This window comes from Macaca fascicularis, chromosome 8, assembly GCF_037993035.2.
Source record: "Macaca fascicularis isolate 582-1 chromosome 8, T2T-MFA8v1.1".
In the NCBI taxonomy this organism is placed as follows: domain Eukaryota; kingdom Metazoa; phylum Chordata; class Mammalia; order Primates; family Cercopithecidae; genus Macaca; species Macaca fascicularis.
Genome location: NC_088382.1, coordinates 106,725,677 through 106,748,362, shown reverse-complemented (window position 1 = coordinate 106,748,362; position 22,686 = coordinate 106,725,677). Strand labels below are relative to the sequence as shown.

At 38.2% G+C, this 22,686-nt stretch overlaps 2 protein-coding genes across 19 annotated transcripts in view; one reads left to right on the top strand and one right to left on the bottom strand.

Moving 5' to 3' along the window:
- Positions 1-22,686, bottom strand: part of CPQ (carboxypeptidase Q) — a 491,970-nt gene that overhangs the window by 63,385 nt on the left and 405,899 nt on the right. For 17 of the 18 annotated variants that reach the window (XM_073999152.1, XM_073999150.1, XM_073999151.1 and 14 more), the window contains one exon: positions 14,115-14,316. In XM_073999152.1, coding sequence (XP_073855253.1) covers positions 14,115-14,316 — 202 coding nt within the window. Of the gene's footprint in view, positions 1-12,357; positions 12,384-14,114; positions 14,317-22,686 lie in introns of those variants that run through there. The other variant, XM_065519462.1, reaches the window with a different exon arrangement.
- Positions 1-22,686, top strand: part of TSPYL5 (TSPY like 5) — a 329,325-nt gene that overhangs the window by 203,191 nt on the left and 103,448 nt on the right. The gene's annotated exons all lie outside the window — the stretch shown is intronic.

The window sequence follows — 22,686 nt, the reverse complement described above, 5'->3', positions numbered from 1 at the left end:
CCAATCGCAGTGCAATGCTTTGTGGGACTACTCCATCTCTCTCCAACTGAAAGCCTTAATTTGGCAAAACTTCCAGAAGCAAAACATCAAAGAAAATGCAACTTTTCCAGGAAATTGCTAGAAGACATGCAGTCAATCAGCAAGACTTGTGGAACTATGAAGGTGGGTTTTGTCTGAGTCCCTCCAAGGAGAAGGATCTGGGTTAGCTGGAGCCTGCCCGGTGGCTAGGATTGTGCTCTATCATATTTCACTCCTGCTCAAACCTTCAAAAGTTTCTAGCTGTACTGAATCCTCAGAATGACCTTCTGATCCCAACTGAGGTTCCAGGCAACCCGTTTAGTTCTCTCTCTATTTCCCTATATTAACCTAAACTTTGGTCCAACTAGACTGCTTATCGTTTTAAGTACCCCTTACACTTTCTTACCTACCGAATGTTGCTCATCTCCAATTTTTGACATGGAATGCACTCCCTCTACATCCAGCACATTTTATCGTTTCCTGAAAATCAGGTGAAATGCCACCTCTTTGTGATGCCACCTCTTTGTGATGCATTTCTTTTGGCCTGAACTCCTATTGTACTCTGTTCTTCCTGGGTCTCAACCCTCCATTAACTCCTTAAGGACGGAGACTGCATCTTATATATGACATTGGAGTAAAACAGACTGTATGTGTTAATTCTAGCTTGTCTACTTAATATCTTTGTGACTTTGGGCAAAGGAAACTCCCTGAGTCCCAACTGTCTCATCCAAAAATTGGTTACATAATAATAATTTATACTTCAAAATGTTCTTATGAAATTATGAGATAAGTAAAGCACCTATCATAATTTTGACACATAGTAGACAACCAATATATGTTAAATTCTCTCCTTAAGCCTCTTTTCTAATTGCTTCATAGCATTTACTTGGGTTTCTTAAATGAATGAGTGAATGAAATTGTGAAATTGAGTCAGGTCTAAGAAGAAAGAACAAGCAATGGTATCCTGAGGATCTAACTATGACACTCCATGGTAATTCATAAACCATATAATGACTCCTACTCATAATCTCTTTCCCACACTATAAAGAAAAATTAGAAAATAAGCACTTAAACATTTTAGAAATCAATAGTGGAGGTTTTAAAAAAAAATAAGAAAAATGGCCAGGTGCAGTGGCTCCTGCCTATAATCTCAGCACTTTGGGCAGCCGAGGTGGGAGGACTGCTTGAGCCCAGGAATTCAAGATCAGCCTAAGCAGCATAGTGAGACCTCATCTCTAAAAATAAAAATTTTCAAAAATTAGCTGGGCACGATGGCGCCAGCCTGTAGTCCTAGCTACTCGGGAGGCTGAGGTGGGAAGATTGCTTGAGCACAGGAGTTTCAGGTTGCAGTGAGCTATGAATGTACTATTGCACTCCAGCCTGGGTGAGATCCCATCTCTAAAAAAGGAGAGGGAGGGAGGGGGAGAGAGAGAGAGAGAGAGAGAAATGGAAATGATATCATATTGAGAGTAATATGCATCATAGGTTAACAGAAATTTGTACATCTCTAGTAGAATATACATACTAAAAACAAAAAGAATTACAGAAAACTCTTTTCAATAGTTATACTGTTGGTGATTGTGTTGATACTGTTTTTCTGAGACCACTGGGTGTGTGGTCTTGTGGGATATTGTGTATTGTGGGATAAAGCAAATGAGTGATTATGTCGTTCCACTGAGAGCCAGGATTGTAGGCAGGGGAAAAGAAGATGCAGATATAACATCAGCGAGGTTAAGTGCAACTTTATAGTCCTGAACTTAAATTGGAAATATCATATAATTAGTAATATAATTTCTCTTTGGAGAAAAAAAGTGTTTCCTAATCCTGTCTGCTGAAAAGACCTAGAAACAATGAACAATCCAGTAGCAACTCAGATACTTACTGCTTAGACTGTGGCCTCTAAATACTATGACCTAGGAAAATAAATTGGATTCTTTGAAGAGATAGCTGATTTCAGATCTAGGGCAGGACATGTACAAGATGGTCTGAAACAATTTGTCCTATCCAAAAACCAGGATGCTGTCAACAACTAGGAGGGTCATGTCAAAAGGACTCAGAACCCGCTTAAAGAGGTTTCAATTGGCCAAAGGTGGGACAATTTGAGCATCAATAAAATAGCTACTACAATGGAATGAAACACATCAAATATTTTTAAATCCATCAGTTAATAATGACACTAAAAATAAATCAATTGTCTTTGGGTGATACTAGTAAACAAACTGATTGGTTTAAAAATAGGTAAATAGAAAGAATGAGGCATTTATCCTACCTTCTTATACAAAAGTATCTCAGAGTAACTGAATAGCTGATAAGGGGAAAGTTCTGTTTGTATAGATTTATTTAAATTAATAAAGAAGGAATGATATGATTAGACTATACCATTCAGAATATACTGAAATTAAATCTAGTTGGCCCTTGAACAACATGAGTTTTAATTGTGTGGATCCACTTTTACAAATATTTTTTTCCATAAATTTTTTGGAGATTTGTGACAATTTAAAAAAATTCTACAATGAACCACATAGTCTGGAAATATCAAAATAATTAAGAAAAAGTTAGGTATGTTATGAATGCATAAATATATGTGGATGCTAGTTTATTTTAGCATTTACTACCATAAAGTATACACAGATCTATTGTAAAAAGTTAAAATGTGTCAAAACATATGCACGTAAACACAGATTGTACATGGCTCCCTTTGCAGATGAGAGAAATGTAAACAAATATAAAGATGCAGTATTAAATCATAACTGCAGAACATTATCTGTAGTACATACTGTACTATTGCAGTAATTTCACAGCTACCTCCCGTTGCTATTGTGGTGAGCTCAAGTGTTGCCAGTATCTGGAAAAATGCTGCGGATGCTAATCACCTCTATGTGAGCAGTTTATCTCTCCAGTAAATTGCATATCGCAGGAAAAAGTGATATCTCATGGCTCTCACATAACTTTTCATCACATTTAGTGTAATACTGTAGACTTTGACTAACACCATAGGACTCATACAATGCGCAACTAGTGATGTTGGAAGTGCTCCCAAGAAGCAGAGAAAAGTCGTGACTTTACAAGAAAAAGTGGAATTACTTGATACGTACCACAGATTGAGGTGTGCCACTGTGGTTGCCATTTCAGAAAATTCATCTTGTAAACAGATGGTATTGACAAATAGAGTACAGTACTATAAATGTATCTCTTCCTTATGCTTTTCTTAATAGTTTTCTCTTCTCTAGCTTACTTTATTAGAAGAATACAGTATATAATACATTTACAAAATATGTGTTAATTGACCATGTTATCATAAAGACTTCTGATCAACAGTAGGTCATTAGTAGTTAAGTTTTTGGGGAGTCAAAAGTTATATGCAGATTTTTGTGTGCAGGGCTCAGTACCCCTAAACTCCCTGTTGTTCAAGGGTCAACTTAATGTATCTAGGCTGCTAATGTCATAAAAAGGGAGATAATTAGACATTATTCCTAATGAAAACAAGCAGCAACATCTATAAAGCATTTTAGCCCACTCCCTGTCCCCTGCCTAAAAAAAAAAAATCAAACTTAAATCAGGGAAAGCCTCTAGATTTAACTCAATTCACAGGATATACAAGGGATAGGGGAACATGACAAATGATGCCGTGGAAATGGAGTCAGGACAAATACTTGGCATCTGTAACATATAAGTGATAAGAAGCAAAAAGATGTAAGTAGAACCTATGGATTACAAGAAACTTGGGATATATCAGCCAACTGCATTGTTTGAACCTTATTGGAATCCTGGTTTATATTACAAAACTATTTTTAAAGAAGTATGAAGACAATTGGGAATATTTGAAAACTGGCCATATATTAGATATTATATTAAGAAATCACTGTGAAATATTTTAGGTAGAATAATAGTATTATAGTTATATAAATAAAAATGAGTCCTTGGCTGGGCTCAGTGGCTTATGCCTATAATCCCAGCACTTTGGGAGACTGAGGCAGGTGGATCACTTGAGGTCAGGAGTTCAAGACCAGCCTGACCAACATGGTAAAAACCCATCTCTACTAAAAATATAAAAATTAGCTTGGCACGGTGGCACGCACCTGTAATCCCAGGTACTCAGGAGGCTGAGGCAGGAGGATCACTTGAACCTGGGAGGCAGAGGTTGCAGTGAGCCGAGATTGCACCACTGCACTCCAGCCTGGGTGACAGAGCAACTCTCCATCTCAAAAAAACAAAACAAAACAAAACAACAAAAACAAAAACAAAACCCAAACAAACAAAAACAAAACGAGTCCTTACCTTTTAGAAATACAAATTAAAATATTTATAAATGAAATGATGTGATTTTGGAGATCTGCTTCAAAATAAACTGGGTGTAGGAGAGTAGCTGGGGTGTAGCCAAAATAGGACTGACTATGAGTGAAAAACTTCTTAAGCTGAGTGGTGGGTGTATGGGGGTTCATTATATTATTTTACTTTTGTATATGTTTGGAAGTTTTGGTAATAGCATTTTTAAAAATCACATTTTAAAATCACTTGATATATTAAAACATGTCAAAATAAATTCTACATTCCCTAATTATTTAAAGCAGGGAGAGAAAAACCTTACATGGCTGACAAGGAGAAAACATATTTTGAAATCCTTGTTCCTTATACTCCACTGACTTTCAAGTAATTTTAGATATTTTTCTTAGAAATTTTAATGTAGCTTTATTTAGTTTTCTATGATGAAGTCTTTATTCTTATATTCATGAGTATTAAGCTAACCAAAATCAGTTTTCAATTGTGAGCTTCAGGAGAGAAGGGGCCATATCTCATTTTTGTATGCTCCATAATTTACATACACTATAGCTACCCATTGATCAAAGTGTAATGTAAGAAACAAATTTGAGAACTGGTAAAGCGAAACTGATGGAAAGTCCAATGAATAAGAAGGGGAACTCAGAAGAGCTCATCTTGAGATCCTAAAAGGGGAAGATAGAGAAGGAAAACTTCTAGGCTGTGTCATTAGAAGGCATGGGAAATGGTACAGAGACTTAAGTAATAGTGTTTTATGGGTCATTATCGTACATAAAATGGAGCAATATCACTATCTGATTTTCTAAAGCAATTGTTTTGAACCCTATGCTACCTCCTCAAGCTCCTGGGTTCCCTTTAAGGGTTCTCACTTTGAGCCTTCTACTTGAGTGTGACCTGGATGCTCCAGGCACGAGCTTTAGGGATTTACATCCTAAAACACTACTTTTATTAATCCCTCTCCTTATAAGGCGTTCTGGTAACTTTGCATCAGCTATGAGACTTTTCACCTGATATTTATGACTCTTTTTCATCTGGCCCAGAGGTACTCACCTATTCTCATCGCCCACTGCCCTGCAAGATGAATTAGAAAGTGGCGTCACTTTCCTTTCTGGCCCCACAGGGACACCTGCCTTGTTCATATTATTATCTCATCAGGAATGGTTTTCTCTACCCTCTTCTGTCCTTTTTTTTTTTTTTTTGAGACAGAGTCTCACTCTCACTCTTGTCGCCCAGGCTGGAGTGCAGTGGTGCAATCTTGGCTCACTGCAACCTCTGCCTCCCGGGTTCAAGCGATTCTCCTGCTTCAGCCTCCTGAGTAGCTGGGATTACAGGCACCCACCACTACATCTGGCTAATTTTGTATTTTTAGTAGAGAGGGGGTTTCACCTTGTTGGTCATGCTGGTCTTGAACTCCTGACCTCAGGTGATCTGCCCACCTTGACGTCCCAAAGTCCTGGGATTACAGGCATGGGCTACCGTGCCTGGCCTGTCCATTCTGACACTACATATCTTTCAATGTCCAGCTCAAGCTCCTCTCTTCCAGGTCTTTCCTGTCTTCTGACCTGTGAGCCCCTGCAGTTATTCTGCATGTGTTATTTATCTTGGTACTATACCAAAAACTTCCTTTGATTGTTCCTTTGCTTATTTTCATCTTTAAATCAATACATCTAATCAGTAAACATTTACTGGATACATTTTATGTGCCAAGTAATAATGGTTGTCGTGGGTATATAAACAAGAAGAAAATAGTCTCTTCATCCTCAATCCAGTTAAGGAGATAAAGTACAAAGCATATTAACTTTAAAGTTAAAGTGTGTGCTTTAAAAAACAGTTCAAGGCACAATAGAAGAGACTTCATAAAGTAGTGCGTGACTGACTGCCCAATGGTGTAACAATTTGCTCTTCTCCTACTTGGTAATTATCCTAGAAGGCATGAGCCAGGTCTGCTTTGGGCAAGATACCCAGTGGTTTTTGTTTGAGCGGGAGCAGATCTACTGCAAGGGGGAAGAGCAGAAGAAGCTTATAAGCCGTTCTGATGAACAATTTCCAGGAACTCAATATTGATGAGGATGTCATACACAGCTGTCTAACAAATAGCAGTCAGTGAATAGCAAGAGCTCTGACTCACCTGAATTAAGGAGGTAAGAGGTAACTACCTACTATAATTCTCTGCATAGCCATTATCAATGTCTAATGTTTTTCTCTATTCTTAATCTATTTCTTTGTTATAGTCTGTATCCTCCCAATGTCCCACCCCTCCATCACAATGTAAACTCCACAAGAGCAGAGACCTGGTGAGTCTTTTTCGTCCTCTATCCTCCGTGTCTAAACAGCACTTGGTTTAGAGTAGGCACTCAGCACATGCTTGCCGATTGAATGAAACTGCCCTGGCTATTTAAATGAAGGCTTGAGGGCTACAGCCACAAATCAGAGAAGTTCCTTTTCATGTTCCCCGTAGGGCGAAGTCTGCTTACCATGGAGCATCAATGCCTTCAAACATCACTGCACAGAGTGTTTTCACCATAAGGGAGGCACCCTTTAATTAGGGACAACAGGGGACATAGAACTGCTGGGCTGCACTATTCCACCTGGTGACTGGAAAACGCAGGAGTCCTGGATCCAGAGGCTGAACCTTCAGTTTACTTTACAGTACCATTCCTACTTGTGTTCTGATGTCTCCTTTCATAGAACATTTTAGAGGAAAGGCCTTTGGAAATGTAGAAATGGAAAGTTTTAATTTAGTTCTGCTTAATGCCATATGAGGTATTGGGCAGAAATAAGCAAGATGGAAAATACATTAAATTCTGAGTAATCTGTGTATTTGGTACTTCAACGTGGAGTCTGAACTATTATAGAAAATATGAAATAAATTAAAATATGATTTTTAAAACAACACAATATGCAAAGAAAGAGGACAGCTCAATGAGTGACGTTATTACCAAAGTAATCATAACTTACAATTGTGTCTTGCATTACAGTTAATAAACCTCATTGGCATTATCTTACTCTTCCTACAAACATGGATCCCACTTATTCAGCATTTGAGTCATGGACATTTTGTTGAGGGCCAGGCAGTTGTAGGCACTGAGAATTCTGAGGAATTCACAACTGATCACAATTAGGAGAACAAGGTAAGTACTAAGAGGAGAGGTGAACACAGGGCATTGCAGGAGCATACCCAGGGGACATTTACTCAGACTGGAGCACATTGCAGAAGGCTTGAGAAGGAGGAGAACAAGGAGCTGCATCATGAGTGAGTGGAAATTAACTGGTGAAAAAAGACAGAATAGGGCAGGTCCAGTGGCAAGGAAGTATGAGAGCAGCAGGTGTGCCCGGAATTTCAATTAGACTTGTATGACTGAGAGACGGATAGAAAGGACTGGAGGAGTCTTTAGGGTTTTCTAGGTATATGGTCATATCATCAGCAAATAGCGACAGTTTGACTTCCTCTTTACTGATTTGGATGCCCTTGATTTCTTTTTTTTAAAATTACCATTTTCATTTGTTTGTTTCCATAGGTTATTGAGGAACAGGTGGTGTTTGACTACGTAAGTTATTTAGAGGCGATTTCTGAGATTTTGGGCCTCGAGTGCAATACTTGTGAGCACTTTAGTCATACATAACACTCTGGAGACAGCAGGGAGACGCTGGAGGATTGGAAGCAAGGAGCAGAGACGATCAGATATTGCAGCTACTTTTAATTATTTACCCAATAGACATCATCGGCTTTTCCCTGAAGAATCCCAATTTTTCTCAAACAGCTTCTCAGGAAGTTGTTTTTCAGTGAATACTGGGCCCCACCCTATGCCTAGGAAGTAAAATTTGATCAGTATAAGCCAATCTAGGTAATTCCACTTTCTATCGCCACTGCATGATTTAGCCACAGACATACGTCACAATTTTGGCCAATAATATGGAGTTTAAGAAACTTGTTTTAGGGCTTCTAGAAAACATTTCCTCACTCTTCAAAAGGGATATCTGTTACAGACATTCTCTCTTCCACTACTGCACAACGTATGAGAGTGTGCTGCTTAGAGCAACTGCAGTCATCCTGGGACCACAAAGGGACAGGCCTGACAAAACTCTACATGCTGAGAATGTCAACATGGAAAGATGCAAAGAACCAAGGTCCCCGATGTGGTGGAATGGCCAAATTATGCACTCTGTAACACCTGCTGCAAAGTTCTTTTTAAGCGAGTTTAAAACCATTATCCCCTTACTGCCATTCTGACTGGGTCTTCTGTTTTATTTTGCAGCCAAAAGCATCCAGGTTGATATACTGATTTTCACTTTAGAAAGTTCACTCTGGAAGCAGTGAGCCAATTAGGTGAAAGAGGATTAAAAATACAGGTTGGGACATTACTAAGAGGCTGCTGTAGGAATCAGTGAGTTTTGGTGAGACAAGTTCTGTGGGGGTGGGGAGGAGGGAATGGGTTTAAGAAATAGGAGGGATTTGGAGTAAACAGGACTTGTGAATGTTTGGCTTTATGTTCTGGATGCTTTTGAGGTTTCTGGATTATGGTGCCTGCTAATGAGATAGGGGACAAAGGAGGAGGAGAACACAAGTGGAGGCTTGGTAGAAATAATGACTCATAGGTTACCAGACCTATTTTGCAGATGAAATAACCAAGTATCATTACTAGTCTGTGTTGTCTGTGAGGGTATGTATGAATCTTATCTGTATTTTTTTTTTTAACTACTGATTCTCCAGTACCATACAATAGTTGATTAATAAGGATGCTTAATAACAAATAAATGAGGCTTAGAAAAATTACATCGTTTGCCTATATAGTTAGAAGTTTTGAAGCCAGAATACATACTCAAGTCCTCTAACTCCTTCCAATATACCATCTACCACAAGCCACCACACTAAAAACAACAACAACAAAAAGCTGAATTTCAGGTTCTGAAGCAGAGGAGTAAATTCTTCTTGGAAGATATAGAGTAAGAGTGGGCTCATTCTCTCAGGTCACAGTAAGAGGGTATTTAATTTTTTTCATTAATGTATATTTTGTGAATACGTTTCTAAAGAAGAAATATATTCAAGAAGGATGCACTTAGAGACATCTAAGAACCATGGATTATACCTCATTGGTGACATACTCAGAATGAAATAGACTCCTTTCATTCTAACCTGGAGCTCAGAATTGGAGAATCAGGCAAAAACTTAAGATTTAAAGCCTCTCTATTATCTGGAGTGAATAGAGACTAGCTAAAATCCCTCTTGGGTCACTTTAAGTCATTTCTTGTATTGTCTTTCAAATTGTCAGGGAATAGCAGTTCACCATTTTATGTGTGCGAATCACTAACGTTTGAAAGATATATCTTCTCTTAGTCTTTGCTCCTTTAAGAGAAATAATCCTTATTGCTCTAGGCTTCCCAATTTGTATCATTCTCCCAATATTTTTTATACTTTTTTGGCTCTTTTCTTAGTATTCTTTATTTTCTTCACATTCTTAAACTGAAGTATCTAAAAGCTTGTCTAGACAATAATTATTTCAATGTTTTTGTTTCTGCTAAGTCAGATTTATAAGAATTTAAATGTTTCCCAAAATTAAACCGACAGCTATGGAATAGGCAAAGAATTAGAAATTATTGACCTTAACCTCAAAGGACTGATCACTGCGTATAGGCAGCAGGATGCACATAAACCCCTAATGTTCCAAGAATAATATCACAGTTTGTAATTCACACTCCAGGTTGTGGGACGGAGTCTTGAAGCACATTAGAAATTTGGGAAAGCAATAGAGCACTACAGACTCAGGAGGGACTCACGAACACTAATGAATACAGAATGAGCCTTAAAGAGGACTGAGGATTTGGAGGGAAAGAATAGGAATATGGAAGGAGGCGGACATGGGAGAAGGCTGGAATCTGAAGATCTAGAACAAAGGTTTATGCAGAAAGTATATCCAAGATGCTTTTTAAAGAAAATCTTTTTCCCCCCAAAGCCTTATATTTATGTTGACAGTTATTCCGTCCATCATAGATATCATCTAGATGGGTAAAAGATACCATCTTTTCTCTCCCAAAGATGACCATATTATAAATTGATCCTTTTGTCTTCTATAATTAATGAAAACAATGTTGAATTTTAATTCTATTTGTGTGATAGATATTTAATTCTATCAGTATTTTGGTAAATAGTATACATGGGACATTGGGGCCTAGTCATCATACAGTCACCTCAAATTATAGAAATTTAATAGGCCTAGAACATGGTAGGGACTCAATAAATGTTTATTGAATCAATGAAAGAAAAAAAGAAAGAAAAAAGGATGGAGTTTAGAAATATTATTTATCATTAATTTTTTAGAAGTTAGGTGAGCAGTTATTTAAATGATAACTTAATTAGTATTTAGAATCCTACCCTGAGCTTTAAGTTATAATTTATCAGGCCTTCACAAATATAGGGTACACAACTGATATATTTTTACTTTCTTTTTTCTTTTTCAGACGAATTCATCTTCATCTTTTAGAAAAAACATGAAGAACCCAAGTATGGTTCTTCATCTTTTTCTTTCTTTTTTTTTTAGAATCAGAGTTGTTTTTTTTTTTTTTTTCACAGATAGGGGTCTTGCTGTGTTGCCCAGGCTGGTCTTAAACTCCTGGCCTCAAGCAGTTCTCCCACCTTGCAGCCTCTCAAAGTGCTAGGATTACAGGGGTAAGCCACTGCGCACAGTGAAGTTCCTGAAATTTTCAATAGGTAACAGGAGTTATAAGTAGTACCATTGTTTCTTCCAGGAATAGCCCAAATTTGAAATATCAAAGGATAACTCAAAAGTAATAAAAGGAAGACAGCAGTAATTTGGTTCTCTCTTATAATGCTCTAAAGGAAATAAAACAGAATTCCAGGAAACATTTATAATCATCTAAATGAGCTACTGACTTTATGCAAACCTTTCTGATCTTTCAGAGGTAAAGAAGGGAGTAGAACAAAGAATGTGAGAAGATATAAGTAGTTATTTACAATAACAAACTCCTTTCTCTCAGTGGTAAATCACTGTGGAGCAGGAATGGACTGAAATCCTTTGCATAAGCAAGAGCTGGGTAAGATAAACATTTTAGACACTGCCAGAGATTTGGAGACTTCTCAGCATTCCAGACTCCTCAGTGTTGTTGCATATTGTGAGAAAAGGGCCACCAGCCTTGAAGCCAAAATGGCCTGTTCTCAGGGTGACTCCTGCCCTAAGGGCGGTATAGTCTTGGGCGAGTCACTTAACCCTTATGAGTCTTTCTTCATCTGCAAAATAGGAATAATGATAATTGTATCTCCTTCATAGGATGGTTGTATGGATAAAACAGTATCTGCAAAAAGCCTGAGTACTTCCTACATATTAGTAGTTCAATACATTTTAACTCTTATTAATTCTTTTTTGTTTGTTTGTTTTGAGATGGAGTTTCACTCTTGTTGCCCAGGCTGGAGTGCAGTGGCATGATCTCAGCTCACTGCAACCTCCGCCTCCTGGGTTCAAGTGATTCTCCTGCCTCCGCCTCCCAGTTAGCTGGGATTATAGGCTTGCACCACCACACCCGGCTAATTTTGTATTGTTTTAGTAGAGACGGGGTTTCACCATGTTGGTCAGGCTGGTCTCGAACCCCTGACCTCAAGTGATTTACCCACCTCAGCCTCCCAAAGTGCTGGGATTACAGGCATGAGCCACCGCACCCGGCCTCTTATTAATTCTTATGCAACTATAATGGGCTCAGTCTCCCCACTCCATTCTGTTAGGTAGAAATCAAATCTGACCTCACCTTACCATGGCAGAGACAGAAAACGCTTTCTTATTTTAGGTGAAAAGAATCAAATTAGTCTGATCACTCCAAACAGAACCATTCTTATGTAACATGTACATGTGAAGGAATTAAGCTAGAGCCAAGTCTCAGTGATCAAATACAACAAAATAAGAAATCCCTGGGATGGGGAGGGACAAGTTTTTGTTCCCAATTCTGTCTTAGGTTTCAGCTCCTCACCTCACCTTTGGGCACCCCCAGTCTGCACTCTCATTCTCCCACAGTCTACCAGTCTTTTCTTCACAGCTACCACACAGCAGCTTATTCAGGGTTTCTCAGTTTTTAAGAAGTTCCTGTTGAAATATTTCAGAATCAGGAAATATCTAGAATTTCATACAAATGATTCTATATAACTTAAAGGGCAGACTCTCTCCCCTACACTTAGATCATGTCTATCAATGACACATATGTAGATAGTATTGGATCTGTCCGGAGAAGTACAGCATTGTAAATGGAAATGTTGCTTTAAGAAATTTCAAAATACGTTAACATATACACAGAACAAAGAACAAAGGGAAAGAATTTTGGTCTTTGTGTTAGAATAAGAAAAGCTCCTTTTATTTTTAGTTATGAAAGATTATTATAAACCTTAAAACTTAAAATATGCCTTAAAAATCTGCAGTATTGCAAGAATAAGCTTTTTAAAAATCTTAAATCTATGTAGTATGTAACTATTGGTAAAATCTACTTTGCAGCCTGGAAAAAAAAAATCTGGAGTGGAGTAAGTCCAGAGACACTGTTTTAGTACCTCTGAAATGTTTGTAGCCACAGAAATAGTTCTGAATACAGCAATGTTAAAACTGTTCAAAGGTTGGGCTTCCTATTTGTATAGTACAAATACAGAACAATTTGCAGATGGATCCTTTAACTTTTTTGGATTGTGGATGTAATGGTATTGAGGGAGAAACCTTGAGTCACAAACACTTAAAATCAATAACCTTTTTCAATGGCCAGGCTTAGGTAACTTAGTGAAGTAGTATAAATTTGTCTCTTTAAGACTGTTCTAGAGGCCAGGCATGGTGGCTTATGCCTGTAATCCCAGCACTTTGGGAGGCCAAGGCAGGCAGATCACTTGAACCCAGGAGTTGGGAGACCAGCCTGGGCAACATGGCGAAACTCTGTCTCTATAAAAAATACAAAAGTTAGCCAGGCATAGTGGTGCACACTCATAGTCCCAGCTACTTGGGAGGCTGAGACAGGAAGATTGCTTGAGGCCGGGCGGTGGAGGTCACAGCGAGCTGTGATCGTGTCACTGGACCCCAGGCCAGGCGACAGAGTGAGACCCTGTCTCAAAAAAAACCCAAAAAAACAAAAAACAAAAAACAAAAACCAGTTCCAGCTTGTATTCCTGTAAGTAACCTCCTCATGTCCACTCCCATTTCGTAATTTTATCCCTGACCCCAGGGACTTACGACTTCTCTTCGGGATATTCACATGATAAATCACTGACCAGGGTAAATTAGCTTGTGCTCAACCTCTTGCACAGGAGTCTTTGCATTAAGATAAAATATGATTAAAAGGAAGTACCCCACCCTCAAGAAATCCATCTCTAATGGTAAAATTTCAGATACCACAGTGTTTTAATAGGGAATTATTTGGATCAGGGAAGTTTTTCTAGTACAGGACTAGAACTAGAAGGATATTAGTAGTAATATTTGCCTTCTACTCTATTTCTCAAATTTTGGTTATGAGATCATTTGTGCTATAATCACCAAAGATACCTCCTTAAAAAACAAAACAAAACAATGGATTTTTAGGCCCAATTCCAGAATGACTAAATCAGCATCTCTGGGAGTGAGGAGCTTATAATTTAGAAAGAGTAGGGGGATACAGATGGGTAAACAAATACAAGGTGAGGACTATTATCCCAGTTTTGGAAATCATCAGATTATACCTTGAACAAAAGCTTAAGGTTTCCATGCACAACCTGGCCTACCAGTATTCCTTGTGCTCTATTAAAGTAGAAATTTTATTTTAAATTGTTGGTAACATATAAGGAACATAACTTCATCTTTTGGTCTTACCAGGCACTCCAGCTTGGATCCAAAAGTTGATGTCTGTCCCTTCTCCATGGCTCAGGACCTGAGTGATATTGAGGGGCTGCAGCAGGCTCATAACCTCCTCCATGATGGCCCTGGCCTTTTCACTGCCAGTGAATTGCAGCCCAGTGGGTAAGAAGGTTCCCGTGTCAGACTCCATCACTAGGCTGTAGTTGGAAATATTTACCTAAACACAAGAGAAAGTTGTTTGATTTTTATCTGTTGCTTCTGTGTTTTCTCCTTGGGAACTATCTAACAACAATTACCAAATACTTTACCTCCTCACGGCTGTGCCAAAACACATGTTGCTGTGCCTGACTTAGGGTCTGGTCTGCATATTATCTAACCATTCTGAGATGCACAATTACTCAGCCTAGGATTTGCCAAACTCAAGAGTTGGCTGGAAAGGATTAAAAAAATATAATGAAGGGAAATATAAAGTCCCATATCAAAGATGTTCAGTTATTTCTACTAGCAATAATATTCTTTCAACTAATTTTCTTAAGTATTCACTGTGTTCTGGTATACAATTCCTCCTATGTGGCAGGGATCTCCAGATAGTATTAGCCATGCTCAGAAAAAAGAAGGTATGCTCTGTGAACTTATTTCTTTGCACCTCTTCCCTCTAAATAGATATTCTATCTTATCTTAATTGTGAGTTCTGCCAAAGCTTAAAGACATCAAGCTGACAGGTTTGTCTTGGGGTTCTGATTTTGTTGTTGTTCCATATGTTAAATCCCCAGGGAGGGAGGCAATAGAACAAGGCATGAAACACTGCTATCCCTGGTGTAAAACCGCAGTACTCTAATTCCAGGCAACTCTGCCAGGCCACTAGTTCATAAACTCTTTCCAAATAAAGTCTGGTAAGAAAGCACACAGTTATTTCATGTAGCCAATATTGTCACAGCATGAACTTAGAATATAATAGGCTCTTGACAGGTTGCACAGTTAAATTGCTACCCAGCCCTAAAACTTGGAACTTTAAAATCCTTCAAACTGGCCAGCTCATCTATTTCTCAGGAGCCATCCACATCTTTAAGACTTACCAACTGCCACCTTGGTTGACTTATTCCCAAGCTATCCTTGGACAAACACTGCTACTCATTCCTCATTACTCACCTAGTAAAAAATCAATAACAACATTTGTACATTGCGTCCAGAGAGCTTTCACATTTGCAGTCTCCTTTGGTGTTCTTTGGCCACTCATAAAATAGACAAAGCAGTATTATTAATGTTGCTGTTTTATAGGAAAGGATCTGACAATCAGAGAGGTCAAGTGATTTGCTCAATGTTATACAGCTGGCAAATGGAAGCGCTGGCTCTGAAACTCCCTGCTTTCTAAGACTCCACACTACCTAGCATGGCACTGAAGGGTAAGCAATACTTATTCTGCATTTAGAATGATTTTCCACTTACATAACAATTTGGGGATTGCGTAGCATTTTTTTTCTAAAACAGATTCCATTTTACAATGATTGCCTAACCTTTTGCTCTTGAAGTGTATTGTAGTTACAAGGGCAAGAGCAGTGACAGGTTCTAGAGAAAGATGTTGCTGGCATTTACAGCCCTGAGACACCAACAGTTTTTGTTATTGTTAATGATGAGAAGGTTAATGATGCAGAAGTCTGTTCATATTTCTGTATATGAACAAGTCTAAGGGACTTGTCTTCATGGTGATTTTTAGTGAAAGACCCAAAGCATTTATAATAAAAAGTGCCACCTCAGCTTTCAGCTGAGGTTACTGCATTATGGTAGCATCATTAGAGTTAATGATATGCAAAATATTTGCATTAATGTCTTACATTCAGGGCTCGTTTAACTAGTATATTGATGCTAAGTCAGCAGGTTGACATGTAATTTGGCAGTCCTAAGCCTCTTCCCTTGTATGCCCTGCCATACCCACAACCCTAAACTGTTTCCCTCTCCTGCAAAAAGGAGAAAAGAAAGTTCATAATATATCTTGCAAATGAAAACAGAATTGAGCAATCTTGTTTGTAAGAGTTTCCCTATTGCAGGCAGATCCCATTTTTCCAACAAGAAAATCAGGCAAAGTGCTTCTAATCATGTACTATGTATGTTAAAATTGGAGCTACATGATAGGAAGAATCAATATCCTTAAAATGGCCATACTGCCCAAAACAATTTACAGATTCAATGCTGTTCCTATCAAACTACCTATGACATTCTTCATGGAACTAGAAAAAACTATTTTAAATTCATATGGAATCCCAAAATAGCCCAAATAGCCAAGGCAATCATAAGCAAAAAGAACAAAGCTGGAGGCAACTTCAAATTATACTACAGGATTATGGTAACCAAAACAGCATGGTACTGGTACAAAAAATAGACACAAAGACCAATGGAACAGAGTAGAGAGCCCAGAAATAAGGCTGAACACCTACAAGTATTTGATCTTTGACAAAGCTGACAATAAAAGCAATGGGGAAATGGTTCTCCATTTAATAAAGAATGCTGGGATAACTGACTAGCCATACGCAGAAGTTGAAACTGGACCCCTTCTCTACACCATATACAAAAATCAACTAAAGATTGATTAAAGACTTAAATGTAAAGCCCAAAACTATAGAAACCCAGAAGACAACCTAGGCATACCATTCTGGACATAGGAACTAGCAAAGATTTCATGACAAAGATGCCAAAAGCAATCGCAACGAAAGCAAAAATTGACAGATGGAACCTAATTAAGAGTTTCTGTACTGCAAAAAAAACTATCAACAGAGTAAACAGACAACCTACAGAACGGGAGAAAAGTTTTGCAAACTATGCATCTGACAAAGGTCTAATATCCAGCATCTGTAAGGAACTTAACAATTTACAAGAGAAAAACAACCCCATTAAAAAGTGACATGAACAGAGGCTTCTCAGTAGAAGACATACAAGCGGCCAATAAGCATATGAAAAAAAGCTCAATATCACTGACCATTAGAGAAATGCAAATCAAAACCACAATGAGATACCATCTCACACCAGTCGGAATGGCTATTATTAAAAACTAAAAAAATACACGCTGGTGAGGCTGAGGAGAAGAGGGAACACTTATACAATGTTGATGGGAGCGTAGATTAGTTCAACCATTGTGGAAAGTAGTGTGGCGACTCCTCAAAGACCTAGAGACAGAATTACCACTCAACCCAGCAACCCCATTACTGTGTATATACCAGTAAAGGGGGAATAGAAATCATTCTGTATTATAAAGACACATGCATGTGTATGTTCACTGAAGCACTATTCACAATAGCAAAGACATGGAATCAACCTAAATGCCCATCAATGATAGACTGGGTAAAGGAAATGTGGTATATACACACCATGGAATACTATGCAACCACAAAAATAATGAGATCATCTCCTTTGCGGGGACGTGGATGGAGATGGAGGCCATTATCCTTAGCAAACTAACACAGAAATGGAAAACCGAACACTGCATGTTCTCACTTATAAGTGGGAGTTAAATGGTGAGAACACATGGACAGACAGAGGGAAACAACACACACTTGGACCTACCAGAGGGTGGACAGTGGAAGGAGGGAGAGGATCAGGAAAAATAACTAATGGGTACTAGGTTTAATACCTGGGAGAGAAAATAATCTGTACAACAAACTCTCATGACGCAAGTTTCCCTGTGTAACAAACCTGCACATGTACCCCTGAACTTAAAATAAAAGTTTGTAAACAGTGGAGCTAGTTAGCAGTTTGGCTATTAGACCCAACATTAATGAGCAGCCTGGTGAGTTGGACACCACCCTGGGCTCAGTCTATTGTATTCCTGACTCAGCAACTGATACACTGGGCTTCCAAGGCGGGTGAATGTCCCCAAGTCATGTTACCTTGGTCCTTGGCTTCTGCATCTGTAGGTTGGGACAAAAGCTTGAATAATGAGCCTGTCCATATGAAGCTTCAAGCACCTTTAAAGAAAGGCCTTTAAAGCAAAGAGAAAGTGGATGCATGAATGGAAAACTAGGGCTTCTAATAATGTGTTCATTAAGTGCTTCCTGGTCCTCTTTAACTACAAATGTACAGATGTCCTAGGGACAGGGGGCTTCACAGTTTGTGAATGCCATTGTGCAGTGTCACAGGTTGTTGACAGGAACGTAGAGAATAGTGTAAATAAAGAAGGTTTCAAAGGTGCCCTCGGCTATATATGTGGCAGCCATTTTAGCGGAGAGATCAAGAGTGTAAGCTTCTGAATGATCCAGACTAGGTTTGACCCTCACATCAACCCATTTTTAGCTGTAATGGGGATGATAATGGTACCCAGCTCATGGAATTGTCAAAACAGTACATTGTAAAGGTTAGGGCATAACTAGCACTTGGTAAACAGTAGCATTACTGTTGTTACTGTTCTTGGCACTGAGCATCAACACTTCTCAGATTTTCAAGGATGGTCCCAATATAAGCCCTTTTGTTAGCTGATTACAACAATGGTAGACAGCATTTCTGCGATGTTTCCTATGAGCCAGACACTATGTGTAACGTCTTACAGCTCATCCCATGAGTGTGCACAATCATTCCATCAGTGCTCTCATATTTCTCATCTCACAGATGAAGGAACAGGTTTAGTCAGGTTGACTAACTTTCCCACGGTTACCTTGCTAGTTAAGTGGTGCAGCCAGAATTCCAACCCAGAGGAATTCCTTCCACCTCCTCAGCAGTGCTCACAACCTCTCTACTGCTGGGTCTCCTGAAAGACACTTCTGTCAGGCCACAAGTCCTCATTTTTAATTCAGAAATACAAAGACTTAGTTAAATGCATAGATTAAAAACTTTTTTTTCATGATTGTAACACAAGGTATACTTGGACAGAAGTTATTCCTGCTAACAAAGTAATTTGTTTAAGCCAAGAAAGAAATGAAAACAGAAACAAAAATCTCCTGCTCCACAATTTGCTTCCAACTAGAAATAAAAAGAGTAAAATAATAAAACACCTTTTCAAGCCAAATAAGACAGGATGTGTAGATATCAGTAAACCAGAATTCTGGCATAGGTATAGAAATGTTTGATTTCTATTCGTGTAGAACGTTTTTAGTTGCTGCTTACATGACGGCAGCGTTCTATTGTTTTCTATTTATATATAAACATCTCCATATGTTTTCAATAAAGAACTAAGAAAACAAACCACCCACCATCCATGACACTGCTTTTTCTCTACATTTATGTAGTCATTATCTAATTGTTAGCACATGGTGAAGGAGTTGGGACAATGTCTCTGCACAAAGAAACTGGAATGAATAGCTGTGTCACTGGGCTGTTAGAACTGCTGCTTCTCAGGAATATGTTGTCACAAACATCTTTCTTCCTTAGTGTGCTATGTGTGGGGACATACTCAATGTAGATTTGAAAAGCTGATTATAGCTAGTGACAGGGAGCACAGTAATGCTCATTTCACCCAACCCATTTTAGCACACGTAACAAGATATTCATCCTCTTGTTTATAGGGTGTAGGAAGAAACCAACTTCTAGAGGCTGAATGCTTTATTGCTGAGATAACCAGCACTGATTGAGACAAGCTGAGGCACATAGATGAGGAGGCTGAGCAGCTCAGTGATAAACTCAGATATTATCTGTAAACCCCCGACTTTGTTCTCTAAATAAAGAGAAGCAGCTCTTTATTAGGAGCCATGAAAACTGTCATTCATTACCATGTAATATACATAATGTAATGTAGAGGAATACTTCAAGGTAACCTCTTAAGGTCAGATCATAGGATTAGTTAATATCTGCTCAGGGTTGAGGATTCATAATTTTGTCCTGTGCTATAATCACATGCTATAATACTTCTGTTCCTTTTTTTAAGGGTCAGGCTACTCTGCCAAAGAACAATTTGGTAACCAGTAGCATTCTTTGGGTGCAACGCAAGATTCAAAACAAGAGAAGTGTTTAAAATATATATTGCATGTTTTAAAATACTTACTTCCTGATATAAACACAAGGATAATGTTTGTGTTTTTTGCTTTTATAAAATTCTAGGCTACTTTTCAGAAATATAGACCCAAGTCCAATAATATCTCCTCTTTCTCCAAATTTGGCTTCTTCTTTGTTTAAAAGTTTTTTATTTTCTCATAACCTAGAAAAAATAACCTATGAGACCACCATGAAAAAATAAAAAAAATAAACATATTTTCTCATGTTTCTCAACATGTCTTTGATTTTGACTTAAAGTGACATTGAAGTCTCAAGATCAAGTGAAAAGAAAAGAGACTCCTATTTGAATTAATCATGTAGCCTCCTCGATTTATTCTTCAAAGAAGTAAACTCCACACTGACACAGGGCAATTTTAGTACCTCTTTCTTGCCCTGTAAAAGTAAATATTTTATAGATAACGGTGGTGATGCGTTTGGTCAGGTGGTAGCTCAAAACAAGCTCTCAGAAGCAAATCATCTTACAATGTGTGTGCTGAGTTGCTGCAATCCTGTTTTGCAGTTCTGCCAGTGACCCTGAATTCCTAGTTTTGGTGGATGAAGGTGATTTCTTTACAGAGCTTCAGCTCAAACAATTAACATGATTGGATGATATGTAAAGAAGGTTCTCCTGCCGTGCAAAGTAAAAAGATAGCCTTAACTTTCTGGTCAGATCTACCTGAAGTTCAGACTTTTCCTTTTGACCGTGACTTTCAGTCTCCAGCACTCAGTTTTGAACAGCTTTGGGCAACCAAGGGAGAGCCAGGAAAGGGATGATAACATAAATTATTTTATTTGATGGCTCAACTGGCTGCAGCTTGGGGAAATGGGCAGTCTTGGCTAAGTTACATTAGTACCAAAATTGCAGACAGAGTGGGAAACCTAACAGGTGCAGGAGCCTCTGAGGATCTAACCATCTTCTCACTCCACTTGTATTGTGGTTTAGCCACCATCGTACCTGGAGACAGGAACAGAATGAGTAGCTACTAGAGATCCCTTTCCAGACCTATCATTCTGTGTGTATGCACAGAGGTATTCTGTTCTGAGACACACCTCTGTTTTCAGGCAGTCCAATGTTTACAATGTCATTTGAAGCACTCTAGATCTTAGTGAATTCACCTCTTGTGCTTGTTAAGGTCCGTGGATAACCCTTAAACTTACCAAAAACACACGATCCCTGCATAAATGACACTATGGTAATAACAGTGAGCCAGAAGGCTAAAAATGTGGCATAAACATTAGCTAAAAAGAGTAATTTTATTTGTATTATATAGCAAATCTGACTGCATTTGATGTATTTTTTTTAAAAAATGCAATATCCAGGATATTCGGTAGATAGACTTAAAAAAAGGCTTACATAGCAAATTAATATCTATCTCAGCTTCTAATTTTATTCTTTCATGTTGAAGCAATATAATAATAATAGAAGTAGTGGGACTCAAGAGCTCACAATTAAATTGCGATTCATTTAATGCTATATATTGGTCAAGTGTTTCATGCTACTGGTTTCATATTCATTTCAGTATGCTGTTGTAGAAGAGAAAGTGCCAACACAGCTGGTTTTGTAGGAGCAGACTTCCCTGCCTTTTTCATTCTCTATCCTTCTCAGTCCCCTCTTCTAACAGGTTATCTGTCAGTCTTTCCTGTTATACCCACCACACTACAATTCTTCTCCAGGTTCAAAAGGCAACAACTAAATTGCTTGCATGAAGAACCTTTCCTTCATTTGACCATTTTCCTTCAACACTGTGACATGCTAAATAAGCTCACACATAAAGATGTGTTTCTTGTTTTTGATGACATTGTTGTACCAGCCAAGATAGTGCTTTCTGGTTGACCTCTAATGCCCTTCTCTTGGCTGGGAAGACTACAGCAGCTTGTTCAAGTCCCTTTCTAAGGTTATAACTGACAGCTAAGTTCATCTATCTATAAGTAGACAGGTTCTTTTAAAAAATATAGTACTCATCATTTTCTTGTCCTGCAAAAATAGACTATACTATACTCTAGAAACCAAATATTTACTCAATCCTAGGGTGTATTAGGGTGTATCATATTAAAACCCAATTTGTGAGTTTTTCTTTCTCTGTAGCCTAGAGACAAGTACTTTCAGCATTTCTGGATTTTGACAATATCCCCTATGCCTTATTTGATCAAGTACTCTTTACCAATATTAGTAAAGATGATAAATACAGCTTTAGAAATAATTATGTTTTCTTAGGCGGGCCTTTCCTTCTTTTTCAAAAGAAAATTAGCAGGTTTGAAACCTTATGAAAAACAAAAGTACCAAAATAGGAACTTCAGGGCTCTTGGTCTGCTCAAATGACTTCATGCCCTACTTCTGCCCAAGCCTTTTGTGACTACCATCCATACCCCTCTCTAATTTGTTGGCCTATTGCACTTCATTCAATTTTTCTTAATATCTGCCTTGCTCCTACAAAAATGTAAGGCTTTCTACAAGAAAATATCCTAATGCTGTACTAAAAGAGTAGGTAAATGCACTAGAACTAAGAAAATGCCATGAACACAGGAATCACATGTGTGTGGATCTCTGCCATCTCTCTAGATTAAATAACAGAACTAAGCACATAGTAGGTGCACAATAAATGTTTAAGGCAAAGGAAAAGTCAAAATTTGGAAC